The sequence below is a fragment of the Larus michahellis genome, chromosome Z (assembly GCF_964199755.1).
Source record: "Larus michahellis chromosome Z, bLarMic1.1, whole genome shotgun sequence".
Taxonomy (NCBI): domain Eukaryota; kingdom Metazoa; phylum Chordata; class Aves; order Charadriiformes; family Laridae; genus Larus; species Larus michahellis.
The window spans coordinates 23,327,807-23,348,983 of NC_133930.1; the positions used below are offsets into that span (position 1 = coordinate 23,327,807).

General features: G+C 41.8%; 1 protein-coding gene across 1 annotated transcript in view; it reads left to right on the plus strand.

Annotated features, from left to right (window-relative positions):
* The first annotated feature begins 7,524 nt into the window (after window positions 1–7,524).
* Window positions 7,525–21,177, plus strand: part of RGS7BP (regulator of G protein signaling 7 binding protein) — a 41,157-nt gene continuing 27,504 nt past the window's right edge. The window contains exons 1-2 of the mRNA XM_074570632.1: window positions 7,525–7,903; window positions 10,619–10,785. Coding sequence (XP_074426733.1) covers window positions 7,739–7,903; window positions 10,619–10,785 — 332 coding nt within the window. The 5' untranslated portion in view covers window positions 7,525–7,738. The remainder of the gene's footprint in view (window positions 7,904–10,618; window positions 10,786–21,177) is intronic.

Here is a 21,177-nt window from a genome sequence, read left to right on the forward strand (position 1 = left end):
TCTCAGAATTGCCCAGCATTCATCAAGAACAATTACATGTTTTGTTTGCTTTGTTTTGAGTTGAAAATTATGCTCACGAAATTATATTAAAAAAAATTAAAATGTGAATTTAGTAGGTTGATGAGCTTGGTGAAAGCAAGATTAAGGACAAGGACAACAAAGGCACTTGGCAGTATATGTTTCTATTCAGAATGGCTTGATTTCAGTGCAGATACTCAGAGCAGCAAGGCTAAAAAGCTTGTAAGGCAGAGTAAGAGCTCAGGTTTCCCAATGAAATCACTGATCATTTGATTCAACCCATACTGCATTTTCATGTAAAAATGAACTGTGCTGCACTCGCCATGTACAAAATGTAGATTAAGTCATTGTTTGTGGTGTGTGGTAATGACACTTCTATGGAAACCACAATATTTTCTGTGTGATTTAAGCCTTCATTTAAAGAAAATATGAAAATGTGGTTATTAAAATTAGCCTTCAAATGTGAAAGTGTATTGAATGTGCATAGTAACAGTCCAGATGATAGTTCTTAAGAGGATGTGATCTATTTCTGTTCATTTCAATAAATCATTAATTCCTAAGTGAAGTAATGATAATTTAAAAAATCAATGTTGTGCCTCTTCTGACCATTTAACAGAAATGAGCAACAACAGAATAACTGAAATTGAAGTCAAAGTTTGCTTTGTAGGGCTACAATATCTCTTTCAACATGTAGCTAGTGAATAGGTACCAGAACAGGCAGAAGAGTGGAGATATAAAGTAGCCAGTAAAGGCTTTTTCACAAAGGCCAAATTCAGATGGCAAACAGAAGAGGTTTCAGAGTACTGTCGCCTCTGTTTTTTGAGGTTACTAATTTTGGGCTGTGTTCTCATCTTCTTATAACACAAACAGAACTTTGTGAAACTGACTAAGCCTGTGTGCCCACTGTGTGTCCAGTATGATCTAGTTTCCAGATTTTCCTTAGGTGACTATCTCTGAGAGTCATATTGGGATTATTCCTTGTAACAGCATGTCCTGGTTCGGGGTGGAGCAGTGGGAGAGGCTCTTGCTCTTGTTCAGTGGGAAAGGCTCTTGCTTACACTTGATGGTGTAGCAATCACAGTCAGTTGACTCAGTTGTTTAACCCGTGGAGGTGTTGCACCTGTGGGGAGAAGTGCACAGGACAGGTGACCCAAACTGACCAACAGGATATTCCATCCCTGCAAATCTGCATCGTGCTCAGTATAAAGCTGAGTGATCAAAGGGTCAGCCCTCTTCTTCACTGGCTCTCTTTCTTCACTGACTGACGCCTGAGGAGGACCCTGTCACTTTGTCTGCCTTTGATCCTGACCTGTGTGTTCCTGAGTCTAGATCTGGTATCCAGTTCCGGAATCGGTGAGTTCAGTCTGGAACTTCCCCAGTGCCTGCCAGTGACATGTTCCTGGGAACTTGATATGTTTATATATATGTGTGTGTATATATACATATATGTGTATATGTGTATATAAAAATAAAAATACCTGTTTCATTATTTCCTTTTTATTTTATTATTAATATGTCATTAAAGTAGTTTAGTTTTTTCTAAACCCATAAATCTCTTTATCTCTCTTCTTCCTGTCCTTGGAGCGAGAGGTGGGGGAGAGCATCTGTCGTCTTGTCATTGGCCAACCCGGCCCAAACCACAACACAGCGTTAATTCTTGTGCTACATTTACACTAGCTACAGTAGTGAAGTTTTACTTTCCTTAACTTGCTTTTGATATCTGAAAATATTTTTCCTTCTTTAAACGTTATCAGACCTTTGCTTTTTAAAATCTTGAAAGAGACCAGCCGAAACATTGTAAAAATAACCATTCTTAAAAATAAAGTATACCTGGAGCATATGACTTTTTAAAACATTCCTGAAGCTGTAGTGGAGGGCCTCTGCATTGGTCTGGGCATTTTTCCTGTAGGACTAAAGGGAAGAAGATTATTTGGTTTAGGTATTTACGTGTAATTCTCAGATTCTCAAAAGATTATACTTGTTTCTTTGAATTAAGTGTATGTTCCCTAAATATCTAGAGAACTGCAGTTCACACATTTAATATAAAAACATAAGTCCCACATATTTCTCCTATACACCCATCAAGCAGTCTCCAAACCATGATATGCCAAATATTGCATTTTCTAAGTAGCAAAACACTGACACATCTATAAATATTAATTTCTTAAACATCCATTTGGCTGGAGCTGTGTTCTTTCACTCCTCTTTCTTACAGCTCCTCACAAATCCATAGTGTTTTATTTTCCATAGCTGCTCCTATCCTACTTTTAACAATCACAATGTTTTACTTTAACAGCTTAATCTTCATCATTCCATAAATAATGTACAGATTTATTATGTGTAAGACCTTCTTCTAATATTTTACTATCCAGTCGTTTATGGAATTTGTTGTAGGAATTATTATTCATAAGGAATTCAAATAATATCATAAAATTTAAATTTTAATTGTTAGTTCTTGCAAGTATTTTTAAAATTATTTAGTGTTTTGTGCTTTATGACATTAAAGATAATTTTTCTTGGCTTTTTTGCAGCTGTTTACAGAAAGAATTATCAGTGGTCTTTTTTATCTTCCATTCATTGTGTGACTTTGTTTTTATACCAGATTTTCTATCATAAAAAAGGTAACGTTAAGGCAAATTTATACTTATTTATTGCAAGTGTTTTGTATTCTGTTGACTACACTGGAGCTAAAGCTAAATAATTCCATTTATACTTTCATAACTACTGGTATTAGCCTTGTCCTTTTCAGTAATAATTTTAATTTCTGCAGTTTGAAGATTTGTTATGCTAATGTTTATTTTTTTAAAGTAAGCATTTGTTTTTTTCACATGATAACAGAGGTGCTGATGGCAGTAGCATTATTTAGTGATGATATGATATTTTTAAAAAATTATACCCACAGAGGTGAACGCAGAAGCTATCTTGTTGTATGGGCCTCTTTCTTAGACTTTCTTGTAATTAAATCCTATATTGTGTTAGCTAAATCTGGCTAAATTGGACACAGTTAGTTTTCTAGCTACCTGAGTGCTGATACAGGTTTTTCCATATAAATTGATGTTGGAATTACATATGTAAATAGATGTTGTAAAGGAAATCGAGAACATGGGAACATATCCGGGATTACCTGATTTAGAATTTCTTTCGTGCTCTGATTTAAGGAATACAAGGGTTCTTAGACGCCAAAAATCTCACCGCAATAATCTCTAGCATCCTCAGGGCATGGCTTCAGTGTCACAAACAGTCCTTTGCAACACTTACAGAGAAGGCAAGTAGAGCAGACTAAGCCATTTCGACATTTTTGCTGGCTTAAGCGTGTTGTTTCATGCATTCATAACCAGGGGCAACATGCCTGTACTGGGCTGGCAGCTACGGACAGACTCACTAATGACTGCATTTTTTTAAAACTTCCAGTGACTGCAAGCAAAATAAGCCTCTTCCTCAGCACCTCCACTGCTAATACACTGCGTGGACATTAGTTTCCTAAGCAAACTTGGAAAGTGTTGAGGATGACACAACAGAACTTAGAAAAATGTTCCTATTTTCTTTACAATCTCACCTAATATATTGCTAGTCTTTGTTGAACTGTGGCTGTAAATTTCACAGGACAGGGATGTCTTTGCTTGCTTTGCGGGGGTACCTATGCAAATTATTTTTAGACATTTTTTAAAAACACTCAATTACTGTATTTGGGGTCAAAAGTACTGTATTGACTTCTACAGAGACTAAGTATAATATTTTCCTGTATCTTGGTATTAGACTAATAGAGACTAAAAATATACTAATGTGCAATCTTTGCTACAAAATTATTTGGCTTGGTAAGCCCTACGCTGAGCACAGGCTGAGAAGAAGGGATGCAGGGAGCTGCCGCTGCTGGAGGACCTCTGAAGTCAAGAAGGCTAACACCTTGGATACATAAAAGACTTATTTATGGCATCAGGACAGAATAGCCCCTCCTGTGGCAGTCCTTTCCTTAAGTCCCTAGCCGGTAGGGAACGATTAATAAAAAAGAAATGGCCACTGAAGCTGTGGTTTTCCATTGCATTATTACATTTTTATTTATGAGGGTTAAAGGGTTTTGCTCCACAGGAAGCCTCATCCAAAAATTGAACACTTTACCTCCAGACGCTGATCTGACCCTGCATTTCCAGGGACTAAGTTTGTGTTCTGTTTAAAATGCACCATATTTACTTAGAAAAACAGTCAGTTCACTTTCTTCAAAAAATACTTCAAAGAAATGTGAAAATGTTGTTATTCTTAAGTTTTCATTTTCAATCTAACTTTAAAACTTATATTTTATTTTACTGTCCTAAGGATATCACGCAGAACTACTTTCCTACATTTTCTTCAGTACCCATTTCAGGGTTTTGTCTTCTCTGTCTCTATCTCCTTCTACAGAAATGTCCATTTTTGCCGTCTCTATTCCTTTGCCCCTTTTTGCCTGCCTTTTTTTTTTCCTGCTCCAAAGACATCTCCTCATATTTCTCAGCTAATCAGTGTCTCTGATAACTTATCTAGTCCATTGCATTCTACTCACCCTTGGAAAATATTACCAGAATCCAATGACCAGAGAAATAAATGGATTAGACAAAGATTACAACAAAATGGAACAAGAGAGACTCACAAGTAAAAAGTTCATCTAAGCTGATTTTTTAGAATTACAATATGGGCTAGGTATAGCAAAGCCGACACATTTACTTGGATTTCATAATGAGTTGTGGAGTTGCCTAATGTAATAGGCCAGGAACTCTGAATTTATTTCAAGGTCACCTACCCGTGGTCCTAAGCAGATGCTGTGGGAGGGAGCAACAAGCCCCTGCGATCCACTAAACATCAGGAGATGAAGCTGGAATGAGGCCATTTGTGACAGGAACTCCAGTTCAGACAAGAGGAAAGAATCATGTCTCTCTCTTTTCAGGAAAGGGCTGCAGCATTTATATATGTATCTCTGCTTTCTCAAGAGAGCATCTCATCTCATGGTGGTATATATTTTCAAAGTGAGTCTTACTGCCCACCCTGTGACAGCATTTGGTGGCTTAGCTTGTAGCTCTTCCCCTCCAGACCGAGAACACGGATGCCTACAGAAATCATTGTTTCTTATGCATCCCAGAGCGACTTGTTCCCTGTCACTCCTGCTTCTCCAAGGCGTGACATCAAATTCATCATGTTCCCTGATGATTTCAGAGGTCAGCTGGAAGAATTCCGAAAACTTGCAGTCTTATAAATTCCAGAAAGAATCAACAGATCCACTTCCAAATGTGGACAAACTGAAGATACAAACAATCAGGAGTGAGCACGCTGCAGGCCAGCGGGACTTCAAAACTGTTCCAGATGTTGGATGAAGGGCAAAACTCAGCTGTGACTCAGCTTTATGCAGGGCAGATATATCACCAGAAACTAAATTTCTAACCTGTTTTAAAAGTCAGTGGGACTTCTGGCATTGACTTCAGGGGACTAGAAATTCAGCCAAGACAGGTGATGTATAAGCACTCATGCTTCACTCTTCAGTAGATTTATTGTTATTGTTGATGGTTTTAGTATTAACATTTGTATTCCTTCATAATTGCTACTACAGTAGCTCTTTAATAAGACCTGAAATAGACTGAAATAAGACTAGAACATAGGACTAAAATGATACGTGAGCAACAATTAAAACAGTAGCATTAATTAAAACACTAGCATAGTAACATGTTTTAAATTCCCTTTAAAAATACATACGTTTTGTTCTACATAGATGTGAGGAGAAGATGCATTCACTTTGCTTTTTGTCAGTATTAAAATGTTTTCCTTGCCATTAGGTAATGGTTTGTCTGTATATGGAAGAAATATGATGTCCTGGCTCAAAGCTTGTGTTCATGCAGCACCAAATTCAAGCATTTATTTCCTATGAGTAATAGAATTAAGTTTACTACAAGAAAAAAAGTGTGGTGTCCTTAAAATAGCACTTGCAAACTGCAAGTTCTTGCTGCTCTGAAGATCTAGTAGTATGTTTACAATGGTAACTTTATAATTACAAGGGCATTTTAGTTTTAGCTAAAGTGATGACAGTGCTTGCAAGCGCTGCAAAATTATCGGCACTAGCAAACATCCAGTAGCTTCCATTTCTGGGAAAACAGCAGGAAATGTCTAAAAAGAGTTTTAAGCAGGCTAACGGGCAATGTCTGGAGTCAGGCAGGTACGAGGGTGTCTGTGTTACAGTAACGCTCAGCACAGCCTAAAAAGAGGCCCTCAACCTGCCAGAGTGCCACTGCTGGCATGTTCAAACTCCTTGGCAAGACTGGGCTTCTGTGTGTGCTGTGCTCGGCGTTCCCTTGGTATCAAGAACATTACTGAAACATAAAAACGCTTTATTTAATGTCCCGAAGAAATAAAATTATACCAGAAGTGAGCTAAGCAGCCATAGCCACCTGGCTACAAAGAAGAGTAAGACCAGTCCTGGAGGTGAAGCCGGCCCAGGCAGTACCTGGCGCAGAGCAGAGGGGTTCCAGGAGGGCTGGGGAAGGTGGCCTCAGGCACAGTGTTGGCACAGCCCCACAGCCGTGCACTGCCCTTGGAGGGGCTGGTGCCCCAGGCGTGGGGACACTGCCAGCGTCTGCCTGGTGAACTGCCACTGCCCTGTGCTGCTGGAGCACAGAGGAAACAGTTTCTCCAATCGATTACTATTTAATCTTTCCCACAGTGAACAAGTATAACCTACAGGGCAGTCGCATCACACCCTCCAAACGTTCTCCTTAGAGCCCACCTAAACCATCCTAAGATGGTTTTTAGTGAAAGAAAACAAATTCGAGCAGTGACCCAAGCCTTTGCTAAATAGAAAAATATTTTCAAAGTAAGCTTCCTGACGATTAGTGTCAACTCCGGCAAAAGCCGGCCGGGCGGTGTGCCAGGGTCCAAAGGAGCGCCGCCCGGGGTTGGGGGCGGGGGGTCCCGCTGAGGCTGCGGCCACCAGACGGCAGGGCGCTGCCCGGCTCCCCCCCGGGGCTCCCACCGGGAGGGCCACTCGACCCGCGGCCACCGGGCGAGCAGGCGAGCCAGGCGCCGCGGCTGGCGGGCTCCGGGGCGGCCGGCGAGGCCCGGGGCGGGGGCGGGAGGGCGGCGAGGCCCGGGGGTGCGGCTGCCGCAGGCGCTCCCGCCCTGTGGGGGCGGCGCACTGTTGACGGCGTCAGCCCCGCCGGGCCCCGCCGCCCCCCGCCCCGGCCCCTCCGAGCGGCTGCCGCCGGGCGCCCCGGCGAGACGCGCCGCGGGGGAGCGCGTAGCGGCGCGGTGGGGCGGGCTCGTCCGCGTCCCCGTCCCTGTCCCCGTCCCCCGCCGGCAGCATCGGGCAGGTGTCGGGGGCCGCTGGATGGGAGCTCTTCTCCGCCGGGCACGGCCGAGCTCGCCCCCGCCCTTCGCCGGCTGCGGGAAGGAGGACGGCGGAGCATGCCACCGGCGGGGCGGTTCCGCGGGGACTGACATGCTGCTGAAGGAGGGAAGGCGCCAGCCCCTCCGCCTCTCCCCGCCGTAGCGGAGGCGATGCTGCAGGGCGCTCGCCGGGCTCTCCCGCCGGCGCCAGGGTACCGCCCGCAGCTGCCGTGAGCGGCGCCCGTTCCCCGCCGGGCCGAGGCCGAGCAGCGGCCGGGGGCCCGCACCCCCTCCCCGGGGCGGCGGCGGCGGCGGGAGAAGGCGCTGCCCGCGGCCGCGGGGCCCCGCGCAGCGGGCGGCTCCGCGCGGCGGATGCGCGTGCATGAGCGCGGCACCGAGCGGGCGCAGGAAGCGCCCCCGCGCCCCCGCCGCCGCCTCCATCTTCCCGGGCAGCAAGACCTCGCCCCGCCGCCGCGACGGTGAACGGCGGGGCAGCGGCTGCGAGGGCGCCCACCAGACCCAGCGAGCCCTGGATGACTGCAAGATGGTGGGTACCGCCCGTGGGCTTCGCCCGGATTTCCACCCCCTGCCCCCCCACACCCTTTTTTAGTCCCGGTGCCCCGCGTCGCCGGCGGCGGCTTGTCGCTCCCCATCAAGTGCAGTCGCGCTGGTTGTAAAACTGCGGGTCCTCGGCGGGCGTGCTGCCCCGTGACCCAAGCGGTGGCGGTTCAAAGGCGGGAGAGGGGAGGGAAAAGGGGACCCGGGACGGGACGGTGCTGGGGGAGCAGCAGCGCTCGCCCCACCGCCCCCGGCCAAGCCGCTGGAGTTGCTTTTTTGCGAGGTCCGGCCAGATCTGTCCCCAGAGTTGCACTCGCTGAAGCCTAAATAGGCGAAGAGTAGCCCCCTCTGCATCCCCGCGCTTTCTGCGTGCTGCCGTGTGCAGCAGCCACGCTCCTGCCCTAAAATCCTTCCAAAACGGAACTCGGAATTTGAGGCCTTGCGATTCATACGTGGTACCTGTTTCCAGCCTCCACGGAGTTAAGCTGGCTGCAGTTGTGAAACCTCAGATCAAGGACTTGCATCCATGTTATTTTTGGACTGTCACATCGTGGTGTGACATTTTTCTCCATTCATGTTCAAAGTGCTTGGATCCTGACACTTTTCCTCCAAACGAGTGCTATATGCCGCATATCTGGCTCCTTGAGCTACCATCAGCTGGACTCCGGGCCCTAGAATTGGTCCTCTTAGCCAATGACAGAAATAGAAAGCAAATGAAGTTGCTGCTGCTTTTCTTGAAAAATCTGGATCTTGCTAAAGCTCGGTCCTATAGCACTGGAAATGTACCTGCTACTTCTGTTCTGCTTGGATTCTGGCAATTTTGTTTCCTCTAATACTGCAAATTGTGCTGGCAGATATCCACTCTGATACTTCAAAACTGGGAGAAACTCCCAGTGCACAGAGGAACAAAGCTGCCAAAGTAGCTCTATAAATATACCCAACAAGTGGATCCCACTGGGTCCTGCCTTTTTTTCTCATTCCCGACAGCATAATGTGGCTAGTTAAACAGAAGTGCTAGCTTTGTCGAATTTCACTGATGAGGAATAAAATATGATTTACAGATGGGTTGTCGAGATGCCAAAAGATTCAGGAGATAAAACCCATGGGTTTTTTTCTTGTTCTCTGTCTCGATGCTGCAACATCAGTGTGGTTTTGTTTTCCTTGGTGATGTTGAGGTGGCTGAATGTGTCCTGTTTAGACAGGGGATGTCAGGTGAGTGCTGGCAAATGTGTCTGGCGCAGCCAGTTACCCCTTGCAGGATGAAACGCTTTTCTCTTTTGCTTCATGTGGCGTAATTACGCTATGACACAACATAGTACAATTGTTTTTTTTCTCCATTGCTTTCATGCCTTGTCTTAAGCTACAGAATGAGAGAGTTGAAGGCAGGTTTGGCAAATATTGTGCCTGGGTCTTTGTTTGGCGTGTGCTTTTGGTTTTGTTTGGGCTTTGAGGGTGGGAAGGTGCAGATGTACTGGAATGCGCTGGGATTGTTCTGCTGTTCCAGAAGCAGAGAAACCTATTTGCTACTCTTACAATGAAATTTAAGAAGGCACGGCCAAAAAACAGGTCCTAATACTAGTTTTCAGTTATACAGAGTAATTACAGTGAGATGCATGAAGAGGCAAATGTAATACTGCAGGAGAAGCGAATCACTTATTTTCTGAGTATGAGGATGTGAGGGCTTGACTTCAAAATTTGGTAGATCTGATAGAATCCAGGTTTTCAGCATGCTTGTGTGTTGGGATATGTTGAACTCCTGGTCGTAATGATGGCTGCAGAATTATGAGCAGTTACTCTTGTCTGTTTTTATGTAGTTTGGAAGTTGAGGTCAAATTAGCAAAACACAGATAAATAAATATTCTGTTCTATTGCTCCCTGCCTTCCACCCCCGCCACGATGTGGAGCAAATGGTCTGATGTGCTTTCTTTCAGAAGGCAGAAAATGCTTCATTTCCCTAAAATGTAATCCCACGTACATGATCGTGGAACTAAATTATAATGGGCTTTCCATCACTGTAAAAGTTAGCCGTTTATCCACTAGCATCCATGTGTATCTGTTGGATACTGGATTTCTGTAAAGGTTGAAGTGTTTATTTACTTTGTCTGTTTTCCACACGCACACACACATTAGAAAAAGTGCTTTCTGGAATCGTAAGTGGAAGGTGCCTATCTGGTACGTCTTCTCAGCCAATAACTTCAGATCAATTTTAAGTCTGAAATCTGGGTTAGAGGTCAGTGACAGAACAGAAATCATTAGAAAACAAATTAGCAGAATCGCCAGTATAAAAGCAAATGCTACATTCCAATCTCTAAATGTGCTGTTAATCAGGAAGCAGGAGGAGCGAAAGCAATCATTTCTGGAGATATTTTTGTCTTTTATGATAGCAAAAAATAACCTCACGCTACTAGTAAAACAGCTGGGTTTTTTGTCTGCTTAATATTTAAGACTAATAACTCAAACACTTTCAGAGATTAAAAGCAGAAACACTACTTTCCTGCAAATGAACATTTATAGCTCACGGAAGAGGCAGCTGCCACGGATGCCCTAGTCATTTATTACTAAATCTCGGGCACTTGATCCCGTTTTCCGTGATAATGGGAGCAGCAGGAACAAGCCCTAGATTGGTCACATGTTTTAAAAACTCAAGTTGTTTTTATCAGTGTAGTTAAACGTCTCATGTAAGTAAATCCTCTTTGTTTTTCAGCTTGTCCAGGAGTTCAATACCCAGGTGGCTCTGTATCGGGAGCTGGTCATTTCCATTGGGGATGTCTCGGTCACCTGCCCATCTCTGCACGCGGAAATGCACAAAACTCGAACTCGGGGATGTGAGATGGCCTATCAGGCTCATCAAAAACTAGCAGCTATTTCTGGGTAGGAGTCTACTTATGTTTCATTAAAGCTGTACTCATATGCACATCTTTGCTAAATACTACCTTACGGAAACTTTCAACAAAAGTATTAATTCATGTGTCAGTTTTAGGCATGGAGATGTATGATCACAAATTGTACAGAATGCTCATATCCTTATGATAGTACAATTTGGTGTAAAATCCTGAAGGTGGTATCCTGCTGATTTCACTGGATGCTTTTATGTAAGATGAACAGGATTTCACTCCGTGTCACTAGACTACTTAAAAAGATCAACAGAGAAGCCTTGCCTTCCAAGGGTGAAATAGCAGTGGCTTTCTGCCCAGTCTTTTATTGGGTGTACCTAATTGAACAGTTAGAGACAACTAGCTCAGCTCAACTAAAGACTAAACAAAATTAGATGAAAGAATAATTAGGTGAAAATTATATAGGGCGGGAGAATACATACAGTATTGTGAAAACTTGTGCTTACATTTTACATGTTTTTAAATCCTTATTTGTGTTGAAGCAAGGACTGAAGCTTTGCCAGCATATAATGTTTTCATTTATTCTTTGATATTACATTATATACGTTCCTTTCCATGGCGACAGAATGCATCATCACATACTTGAGACTATGCCTCGGTACAAGATAAATCAGCATAAGTTGCTGTGTCTTACAAAATGGGAATTCATGCTGCTTACGCAAAGTCTAATTATTTGTGAGTTCTTTGCAGTATGGTGAATGGGGCATTTGTATTAATTAACACACGAACTTCCTGAGTCGTGTCTCTCTGACTACACTTTGTTAGAACTTTCTGCACTTGCCTTACCTGCCATAAACCATCGTGTACTGCTGGAAAAAAACTTCCTTTTTTTGCAGTTCCGCCTAATCCCCGCTGAAATTCTTTCATCACTTTAATCTGTATGAGAAATCTGCCATGGGTTTAGTGCATAAGGGAAGACCACATTAATAGAAGAAAACACTGGTTGGTCACTTGAGTAGAACCGTCGACGTTTTCAGATGTGATGTTGTGCAAAGACTCCTAAGTTTATATTGTGACCTCTGATTTGTTCCTCAAACAAGATACATGCTTATAAGTTGTTAAAATCTGTGAGAATTTTTAAAGTAACAACTGGCCAACAAAAACATACAGTTCTTTTTAACCACTGCACTGAAAATGTGGAAGCAAACAGTAATGAAATTGATCATGTGCACTTTCAGGCTGAAAAGAGAGAATAATACAAACCAAAAAAGTACATCTGAATAGCAGAACCTAACTTTGATTTTATAATCCTTTTTTTTTTTGCCCTATAAAGAAAACAATCAATATATGCACATTTAGAAGTATGGAGTGTTTTTAATTAATCATTTCACAGTTGGGAGTCTGTCATATACACAAAGATGTCCTGAAGGTTGTGCAGTAGCTGCGAGATTGACATTTAGCTAATCTAGAACTGTTTTAAATAACTGTGATAATAGTGTGATATTCATAACAACTGCTAGGTGTTAGAAACCCTCTGGAAATTACTTGTTTGGTTTGACAGACATTTTACGAGATGTGCTTCACATCCCCAGATCCCCTCCTACAGCTGAGGAAAGCCATGTGAGCCAGCTTAACTTGTTTGGTGTATCTGTGAGGAAAGATGGGAGATGAAGGTGCAGAAAGGATTCAGAGTAGAAAAGAAGTAGAAGGAGGGGAGTAACAAATAGTCTCGGAGGTTCAGTTTTCAATTCAGCAGGAAGAGTGATGTAGCGCATATGGCGTAGGGTCTGGAATGGGTCCCGAATCTGGTAGGAAGAAAAAGTATCAGGAAGAAAAAAACTTAGGGAAAGGAATGTATTAAATCATCCTCATTATTAAATAGTCAGGAGGGTAGTGTATTGCTCAGAAACCCCTGGTAGTCAGCAGATGGGACAAAGGCTTATTTAGTTTACTGCTTTAGTTCAAAATGCACAGCACTGCACTGGGTGAAATTCTGGGATACACAACCAATTCTGTTTTCCAAAGCTTGTTAAAGAAAGCCTATTGCTTTCCCACCCAGAGAGAATAACAGCAATTAGCTAATTATGTTACCAGACTGTAAAATTTCATTACATATCAGTACTCTATTAGTTAAGGTCATCAATAATGTTCAGTGAGTCTCTAAGTGACCTGAGCTGTTGCAGGGCATTCTTTCTTTCAAGAAGTTGTCATTGCTGTCTAGTACAACATTAAGTTCATTAATTTTGCTTGTGCTGATGTCTTCCTTGGAAAATTAGCGGACAGCTTCATTTTATGCTTCCTCTTTGAGTACATCAGGATTTGAGACTCTTAAATGCACTCCTGGTTCATGCCGCTGGAAGAGGCACCTCTTTCCCCTCCAAACTCACCTGTTCTACAGGAGTAGGGAAGGTAACAAAGAGGAAAGCTGCAAAGACTTGGAAGGAAAGAAACAAGAACAGAGCCACTAATGCTGAGAAAAGCAGCGCTGGAAGAAAATTTGGGAATTATGGGAAGGGAAAGAAATGCTGAGGTGGAGATAGTGTATAGGGAACTGAACAGGAGTTCGGAGGAAAAAGCTTTGGTCACGGGCATATCAGTTCTGGAATATTAGATAGACATCAGAGTAGGACAGTGGTCTAGTATGAACGAGAAGAGAAGACTGTTGGTGTAGCTGTAGAAAAAGTGTACACTGATATGCCAACAAAAAGGAGGTTCAGCTATGGAAATGGAGGAAGTGAAAGCCACACTTGTATTTTAAAAACTGAGAGGAAGAAAAACAAAGGAGGTGATGACAAAGATAAGGAAGTAGCAAAGGAAACAAAACCTTACGAAGTCTGCACTGGATTAGACCATGTCACCCCATCTAGCTCAAGTCTGACAGCTTCCAATAGCAGAGAGTTCACAAAAAAGCATATAAAAAACAGACTGTATAGAACGATGCCTTCCCTCCTATACTTGCCACTACCCAGGAATCAGTAGTTTAGGGGGTGCCTGAGCCAAAAGCTGCATCTGAACAATTTGTATCTGACAAATATGAGTTCTCACAGAAGATTGCATGATTTGTCTAAATAGGAAGGTCTTTCACTCAGAAAATTCTGAGGATGAATAATGACTGTGATGTATTTAAAAATGTTACAAAATAATTTACAAAAAGAAAAGATTGCTGAGAAAGGAAACTTCAATCTCCAACTTAAAAGGGCCTCATAGCTATTACATCCTCTTCTTAACTTGCTCTGTTATGTATTTTTCTGTAGCAATAGGTGAAAGTTTATCAAAGAGCAGATGCGTGCCTCAGTTTACCAACACTATCATGGCTTTCAGGGAATAAAGATTATAAATAAAAATAATTGAAATTGAAATATCCTAGTTGATGATCTTTTAGGAATGGAAGTCAAAGTAAACTCTTCTTTCAGTGTTGGTTTTCTCAGGACTTCAGGTCAATTCCTACTCACCACATTTGTACTAAAAATTCTTAGTGATTTCTAATGAACTGTCTTCTGAATAAAGGGAGTAAGGTTTGGTCTGTTAATTATACTTTTTGCTGTAGTAGTTTATCAGAAATTAAATATCTCAAATTAATTACGTTGCATCCTTGCATTTTCAGATGTTGCGTTCAAAACTGGAGAAAGTAAAGCAGCAAGAAAATGAGTTAGGATTTTTTTTTTTCCAAAAGAAGAGAGAGGAGAAATACTTGCAACAATAGCGAGATGGGGGAAAAAATGTGCAAATCTCTGTTTTGGAAGGGGGTCTGCTCTGTGGGATGGTAAAGGCTGATATTTTAGAAGTCATCAAACAGAGCCAGCTATATAGGTGAAGTACACTAAGTCTGGAATATAAATGGAAAGATAACTCAGAACTGTATTTTAAGATACAGGCCTGCACAGCTGTGTACACACTTTTGTAAATGTCCCTTTCATATTCCCAAGCCCTTGATATGCTTACATAATGCCAGTACTTCTGTGTGCGCCTGGCACACTGAAACCAGAACTGGCAGTATCTGTGACAGCCTGATATATATGTTGACGGTGGCTTTTTTTTTTTTTTTCGCATGAAATGAAACTGTGTGAGGAGCTTAGGGGTGCATGGCAATGTACATCTGTGTGAACGTAGCTTTGAAAATGGTTGTCCTCTGTTGTTCAGCCTGGTGTTGCAAAGTCGGGAATCTAAGGAGGAATAAACCCCTACACCAGTACAGGCTGGGGGCCAACCACCTGGAAAGCAGCTTTGTGGAAAAGGACCTGGGGTGTTCTGGTGAACACCAAGTCAAACATGAGGCGGCACTGTGCCCTTGTGGCAAAGAGCACCAACAGCCTCCTATGCTACATTAGGAAGTGTTGCCAGCAGGTTGAGGGAGTTGATCCTTCCCTTCTGTTCAGTGCTGTTGAGGCCATCTCTGGAGTGTCTCCATATCTAGAGTCCAGTTCCGGGCTCCCTAGTAGAAAAGAGAAAGGGACGTACTGCAGCACGTCTAGTCAATGGCCATGAAGGTGATTAAGAGCATGCAACATCTGACATACAAGGAGAGGCTGACAGACTTGGGATGGTTTAGCTTGGAGAAGGCTTGGAAGGGGATCTTATCAATGTGCAAAAAAAATACCAGATGGGATAGAGTAAAGAAGACACAGACAGCCTCTTCTCAGTGGTATCCAGTGACAGGACAGCAGGCACAAATTGAAATACAGAAAATCTGATTTAAACATTTTTGAAACTCCTTTTTTGCTGCTATGTTGGCAAAATATTGGAACAGGTGCCCCGAGAGGTTGTGGATTCTCCATCCTTCGCTATGTTCAGAACTCAACTGGATATGGTCCTTAGTAACCTGCTTTAGCTGATACTGCTTTGAGGACGAGGGTTGGAGTAGATTAGTTCTAGATGACCCTTCCGGCATGTGTTAAACGTCATTGTAAATTTCTCATTGGGAGGATTACAAAATAAAGTTTCCTTATTTCATATTGAGGTGCATCTGTTACTTTTATAAAACAGTTGTTAAAGTAACTTACCCTGAGTTCAAGAGAAGTTAAGGAAGTAGACCTAAAAATCAAATCCTGATGGTATTCCCATCTTTATTGCAGTGCACAAAAATGTTACCATAGTATTGCTTTAAGTATGTAGTTTTACATAATTTCTACTTTTGTTTTCCTTTGCAATCCACGGTAGATTTCTGGTGTTTTCAATATGGAATAGAGGGTAATTTCTCAGACCTAATTAATATTAGATCAGTTCCTAAGGTTGTGTTAAAACATTCTATTGACGTCCAATTGTAGCCAAAATTTTATTAGATTGTCTGAATTTTCCCCAAATTATGACACTTTAAAATTATTATCTGCTTTCTAAAGCACACAAGCAAACAAAAAAGACTGCTCCAAAATATTTTACAAATTAAGAGAAAAGGAGACTTCAGGCTTATAACTTAATGGGAGCTGCATTACGACAGACGTAACAGAAGCCATTTTAACTGTTTAACTTCAGATGCTAAATAAAGCACTGCTGGCAGGCAGTATAGCAGAGCAGAAACAAAACACAGCAACACTTAGGTCAACAGGGAAGAATTTTTATAATTGTGAATCAAAAACAAGGCAATGCCAGCAGACAGAGCAAGAAGCTAGAGCTCTGCCCAAGCTAGATACGAATCCAGCAGCGTGTATGGAGGTCTCTGCCCTCCCTAGATGTCTTTCCAGTCCCTGCCATTGGACTCCTCTAAATGTATATGTCAGAAGTGGGCAGAGGGATGTTAATGTTGATCCCTGGAGTTCTGAATCCCAGGCACTGCTCCTGTGTCCTGCCTCAGTTACAGTTGGCTTTGTTTCAACAGCCAGGTGAAAGTTAAGAATAAGGTAAGCGCTTCACAGAGGTCACACCATGACAACCAGAATGTAGCCTGATGAGAGTATAATTAAATATTATAAGTAATGTGGTGACACGTAAGAAAACAAAGAAAGTAGTCAATATTCACTGCAAGAATCAGTACTGTTACATATGTAATACGAACAGCGTAATGATCCCTGAATTCATATGGGGTTTTTTTTGCTAAAATATTGCAGATATTTAAAACAGTAGGAGCTTAAAAATCTGACCTTCAAAATCCTGTTAAGTAAGTACAAAATGTTGAGATACTCCATTTCTGAAAACTGTTGGAAATAAAACTTTCCATTTGCACTCACAGGCGTATACTAAAATCATCTCAGTACAGTAAGTTGTTCCAATCTGACAGGCCAGATCCCGCAACTCTTACAGTCATTAAATATTATCTCAGTCAGTCCTGATGACTTAACTGGGACTGTCCAAAATGAGGGAAAGCCGGGGAGATCTTTGTCTCCCTCCGAAGTATAACTTTCAGGATCTGGAGCAAGTTCATTACTGAGCATTCTTATCATATAAAGTCTCATTTTCCCTGAATCTTTACATTCAGCTTCTGTAAACATTTACTGTAACTTTCTTAAATGCTTACAACTTTCTTGTGATTTTGAGCATATCATATTCTAGGGGCAAATTCTGACTTGTGTTTGTTACACTTTGTTTGGAATATCTTCACTGATTTCTCAATCGTGAAGTGACTCCAGATTTAGTATTGTGTATCAGAGACTACACCTGTTCCAGTGACTCCAATGGGAGTTGGTCTCCATGGGAATGTTTTGGGAAGTAACTCAAGTACTCAAGTATGGACATTTTGTGAACATACTCTGTATAGATAAACTAATAAGTATGCCGTAGCTTACTCCTTTCTCAAGAGGATAAGATGCACATGTATTGTTCTCACTAGATTCCGTTGCAAGAATTTCTCTAATTACACAAGCCACGTGCATCTAAAAGGATGCAAAGGGACACCGGAAATCTAAGACCATTTTCTATGGAACTGAGTTAAGGTGGGTTCTGTTGTTGAGTTTAAAATCTGTTTACTCAATTTGAGTTGCAAGTTGAAAAAGAAGTCATTTAAGTCAGATACCTCAAATCCTAATAGGTCGATTCAGAAGGTAAATAATGAAGGAGAAAACAAGGTTATTTCCTAAAGCTAGAGTTCTCAAAATAGCTAACCTCGACAGACTCACTTTTCCTTTGTACCTTTGTCTTTGGAACTGTGCTCTAATAGGCAGTTGGGACTTGAAGATACAAGGTATTAATATCTCCCTTTATAGATCTGTCTTTCATGACTGGAGGGTGGATTTAGTAAAGGGCAAACATACCTAAAAGTGAATTTAGCATTTACTTCTCCATGTCCAAAACAGCAATTCTGAAAAGCCTGAAAGTTCTACCGCTGCAGTGATACAGTGTAACTTAGTTTTGACAAAGTGGAAAAGATTACTACCTTGCTTAATGGTAAACCTAATCATCAGGCAGAAGTGAGGCATTCTTGCTCGTCCAAGATCTGACGGGCTTGATCCCATAGGTGCTATCAGAGGATCCTTGGAGCCCAACACGCACTTATAATTTTGGACTCACAAAATGTGTTGGCACCTGCCACTTTCTTTTAAACCAAAGCAGTAGGTACGTCAACTTAGTTTCTAGACCACTTGCACCTAACTCCCAGAAAAATGCCCTGAATATAGTCAGGGGAAAGTGGGAGCTAGAAGTAGGATGGACATCATCGATGTCAGTCACTTATTTGGCCCTTTCTTCCATCTCGTCCTCAACCAGCATGGCCACTGCTGAGACACTCAAGGACTGCGTGTGCAGTTGAGCCTGCCACCTGTGTGAAGGGTCCTCTGACAGACAAGCTGTGTCCCAGCCCAGAGGCTCTGCCCTGTGCTCGGGGATCGCCACGAATAGCCATATTCTCCCTGGCAGGCACAGAGCCACGCAGCTTTTCTTCTGTGACGTGACCTGAAGCTGTGAGGTAACAGCGGGGAAGGAGGACGCACGTTGCCATCTTCTGACCCAGTGGGCAGAGTATTGTGTGCAAGGGAGCAAAATGGCATAGAGCTCTGTGCTGTGCTTGGGTTTCAAGCAGTACCAGTGCAGGATGAACATCGAGGACTCTTAAGCAGGTTCCTTGGTGGTAAGGAGAACCTGTATTCTGGTCCCTGCTCCCATCGTTTTTTCTGTGTTTTAAGCAGATAAAACACATAAAGGCACAGGGGAGCAGAGATTCAGGACTTGCATAAATGCTGAGTATTCTTCATCATTCTGCGTCTTCAGCCTGGTGAACTGTGAATTCATCTACACAGTACCCTGGTCTAGGGTAGGAATAGGCTGTAGGTTTAGGTTGGTTTGGCTTCTGTTTTGTCATGCCTTCTGCGTTCAGCGCCCCATTCTGAGCCCCAGATGCCAACCTGGAAGAGAATACCAAAAGGTAAAGTGTTGCTGTATTTTAAGTCCTTCACTGGAATGCTCTTCTCTTTATGCGTGAGCAGCATTCCACTATGGTTAGATTCCAGGGGGTTTGATTCTCTTAAGTCTAACTGGGGAATAATGGAGTATTCCAGCCATAGGTAAGCCTATTTATCTGTAGCAGTGGTTGAAATAAGCACTCTGTTTTACGCTCCTATTTTGAGCTTTACAAACCTTTTACATCACAAATTGAAGTGAAGGAAAACATCTTATGTAGCCAGAGAAATTTGGGGACTAAATTAGATTGGCAGGGTCCCTTTAGAAATGCTGCAGTGTCAGAGCTGACCTTGTTCAGACAATCCAGTGTTTTTGCAAGAATTCTCTAACTTCATGCCTTTCTCTTGCCCCTTTTTGTCCTTCCTTCAAAATACCTGCTATCACTGTTGGACATAAAAAGCTTTTCAGACTTCTTCTATGAAAGCAATTTTCTTAGGGAGTAATCAGCCAGAGGATCCAGCTGTTAGGTACGTCTATGGAAGCAGGAACTGTGAGGATATGGAAAAGCCTACAAAACTTAAGTGTTGACTCATTTTTGGCAATTACCTTTGCTTCGCTCCAAATTTCCTCATAACCTCCCTTGTCATCCCTTTTCTTCAGTTTTTCTTTTTCCAGTCCTTTTCCCCTTCGTATCCCATCTCCAAACAGTAATGAAATTAATATCAAATTTTCTGCTGCCATATTAACTATTTGGAAACTCTTTGGGGCAGAGATCTGAATGTACTTACAGCAAGGTCACTGGACTCCACTTACACTTAGATCTGTGGTATTACTGTAATAAACACGTTTAACAAGAAAAATGAATGCTTTGAATATTTATTTTTTTTTATGTTTTGGGAAACATCTTGAAAATCATTCATTCAAACCCTGACTAATGTTTTAGGCAAATTACTTACTAAATAGGTGTACCAGTACTTATTATCTCTTAAAAATGCTGTGTCTATTATTTAATTCTTTTACATCATATTTCAGTCTTCCAAGGGAAGGCATAATATTAAAATATTATATTTTATTACTGCCATACAGTTTCCTAAATAAAGCATGCAAAGATTACATTTTTATCATACTGTTTTCCTGAATTCTTTCTCAAAAAATTGATTTTAAATGTCAATTTGTGGAATTTTAGGCCCTAACACGTAACAGAACATAGCAACTGCTGTATGTATCGTGGCATATCACAAGTGGAATCAGTCAATAAGCTCTTCCTGAGCAATACTAACTTATATCTGTAAATAGTGCTTTAAAAAGGGAATTAGAACTAAATTTTAAAAGGTAATTAAAGACTTACAAGTGCAGCTAATTATGAATCTGACACGCCACACTAATGACCCTATGCCCACAAAAATTATGGGTACCACAGAAGCCTACATGGGTTCAAAATTAATGTTAGACTAATCCAAAATACGTTTTTCATTTCAGTACTTCTGAGAGAAAATTTCTTTCATGGCAAAATTTTGCAAAAAACCACATTTGTGGAAAAAAAGTATCCTGAAGCTTCGTGCCTGTCTTCACAGATGTGATTAAAAGATGCAGTTGCACTGATCTGTAATGAAGACGGCCAAGAAGGGCGCCTTCGTGTCCCATTTAGGCCTGTTGCTTTGAGATCCGTCTCACCAGCATATTTCAGTAATTTTCTTCTCTAGATTCCTACTGAAACACAGCTGAGGCCTGAGCTGAGAGTTTAGTCATGAGTTCTAAGTGCTTCTTTCCTGATCGTTTTCTTAAATACTGTTTGATTAAGAAATCCCACATGGCTGCAATTTTTAGTGTTCGACACTCTGCTTACCTTCGTTCTGTATAGCTTTGGTTATATTGTTTTCAGAAAATTACTTCTGATTCTCACTGAAGTTCTTATAAATCTATTCTAGCAATATGTTCATATATCTTAAGAGAAATGAGAACATGAGATAATGAAGTTGAGCATTAGAAAAAGACTTCAACATGGGCTCTTATAATTCCACATATACTGCATTTTTGCTTCTGATTTCCTAACTTTTTTTTTTAATTGAGATTTTCTTGTTAACAGGAATATTTTTACTAATTCTCAGAAGTTCCAATGTTCTGAAACACTTTTCTCTAATTAGAAAAAACAATTTTGATTTTGTGC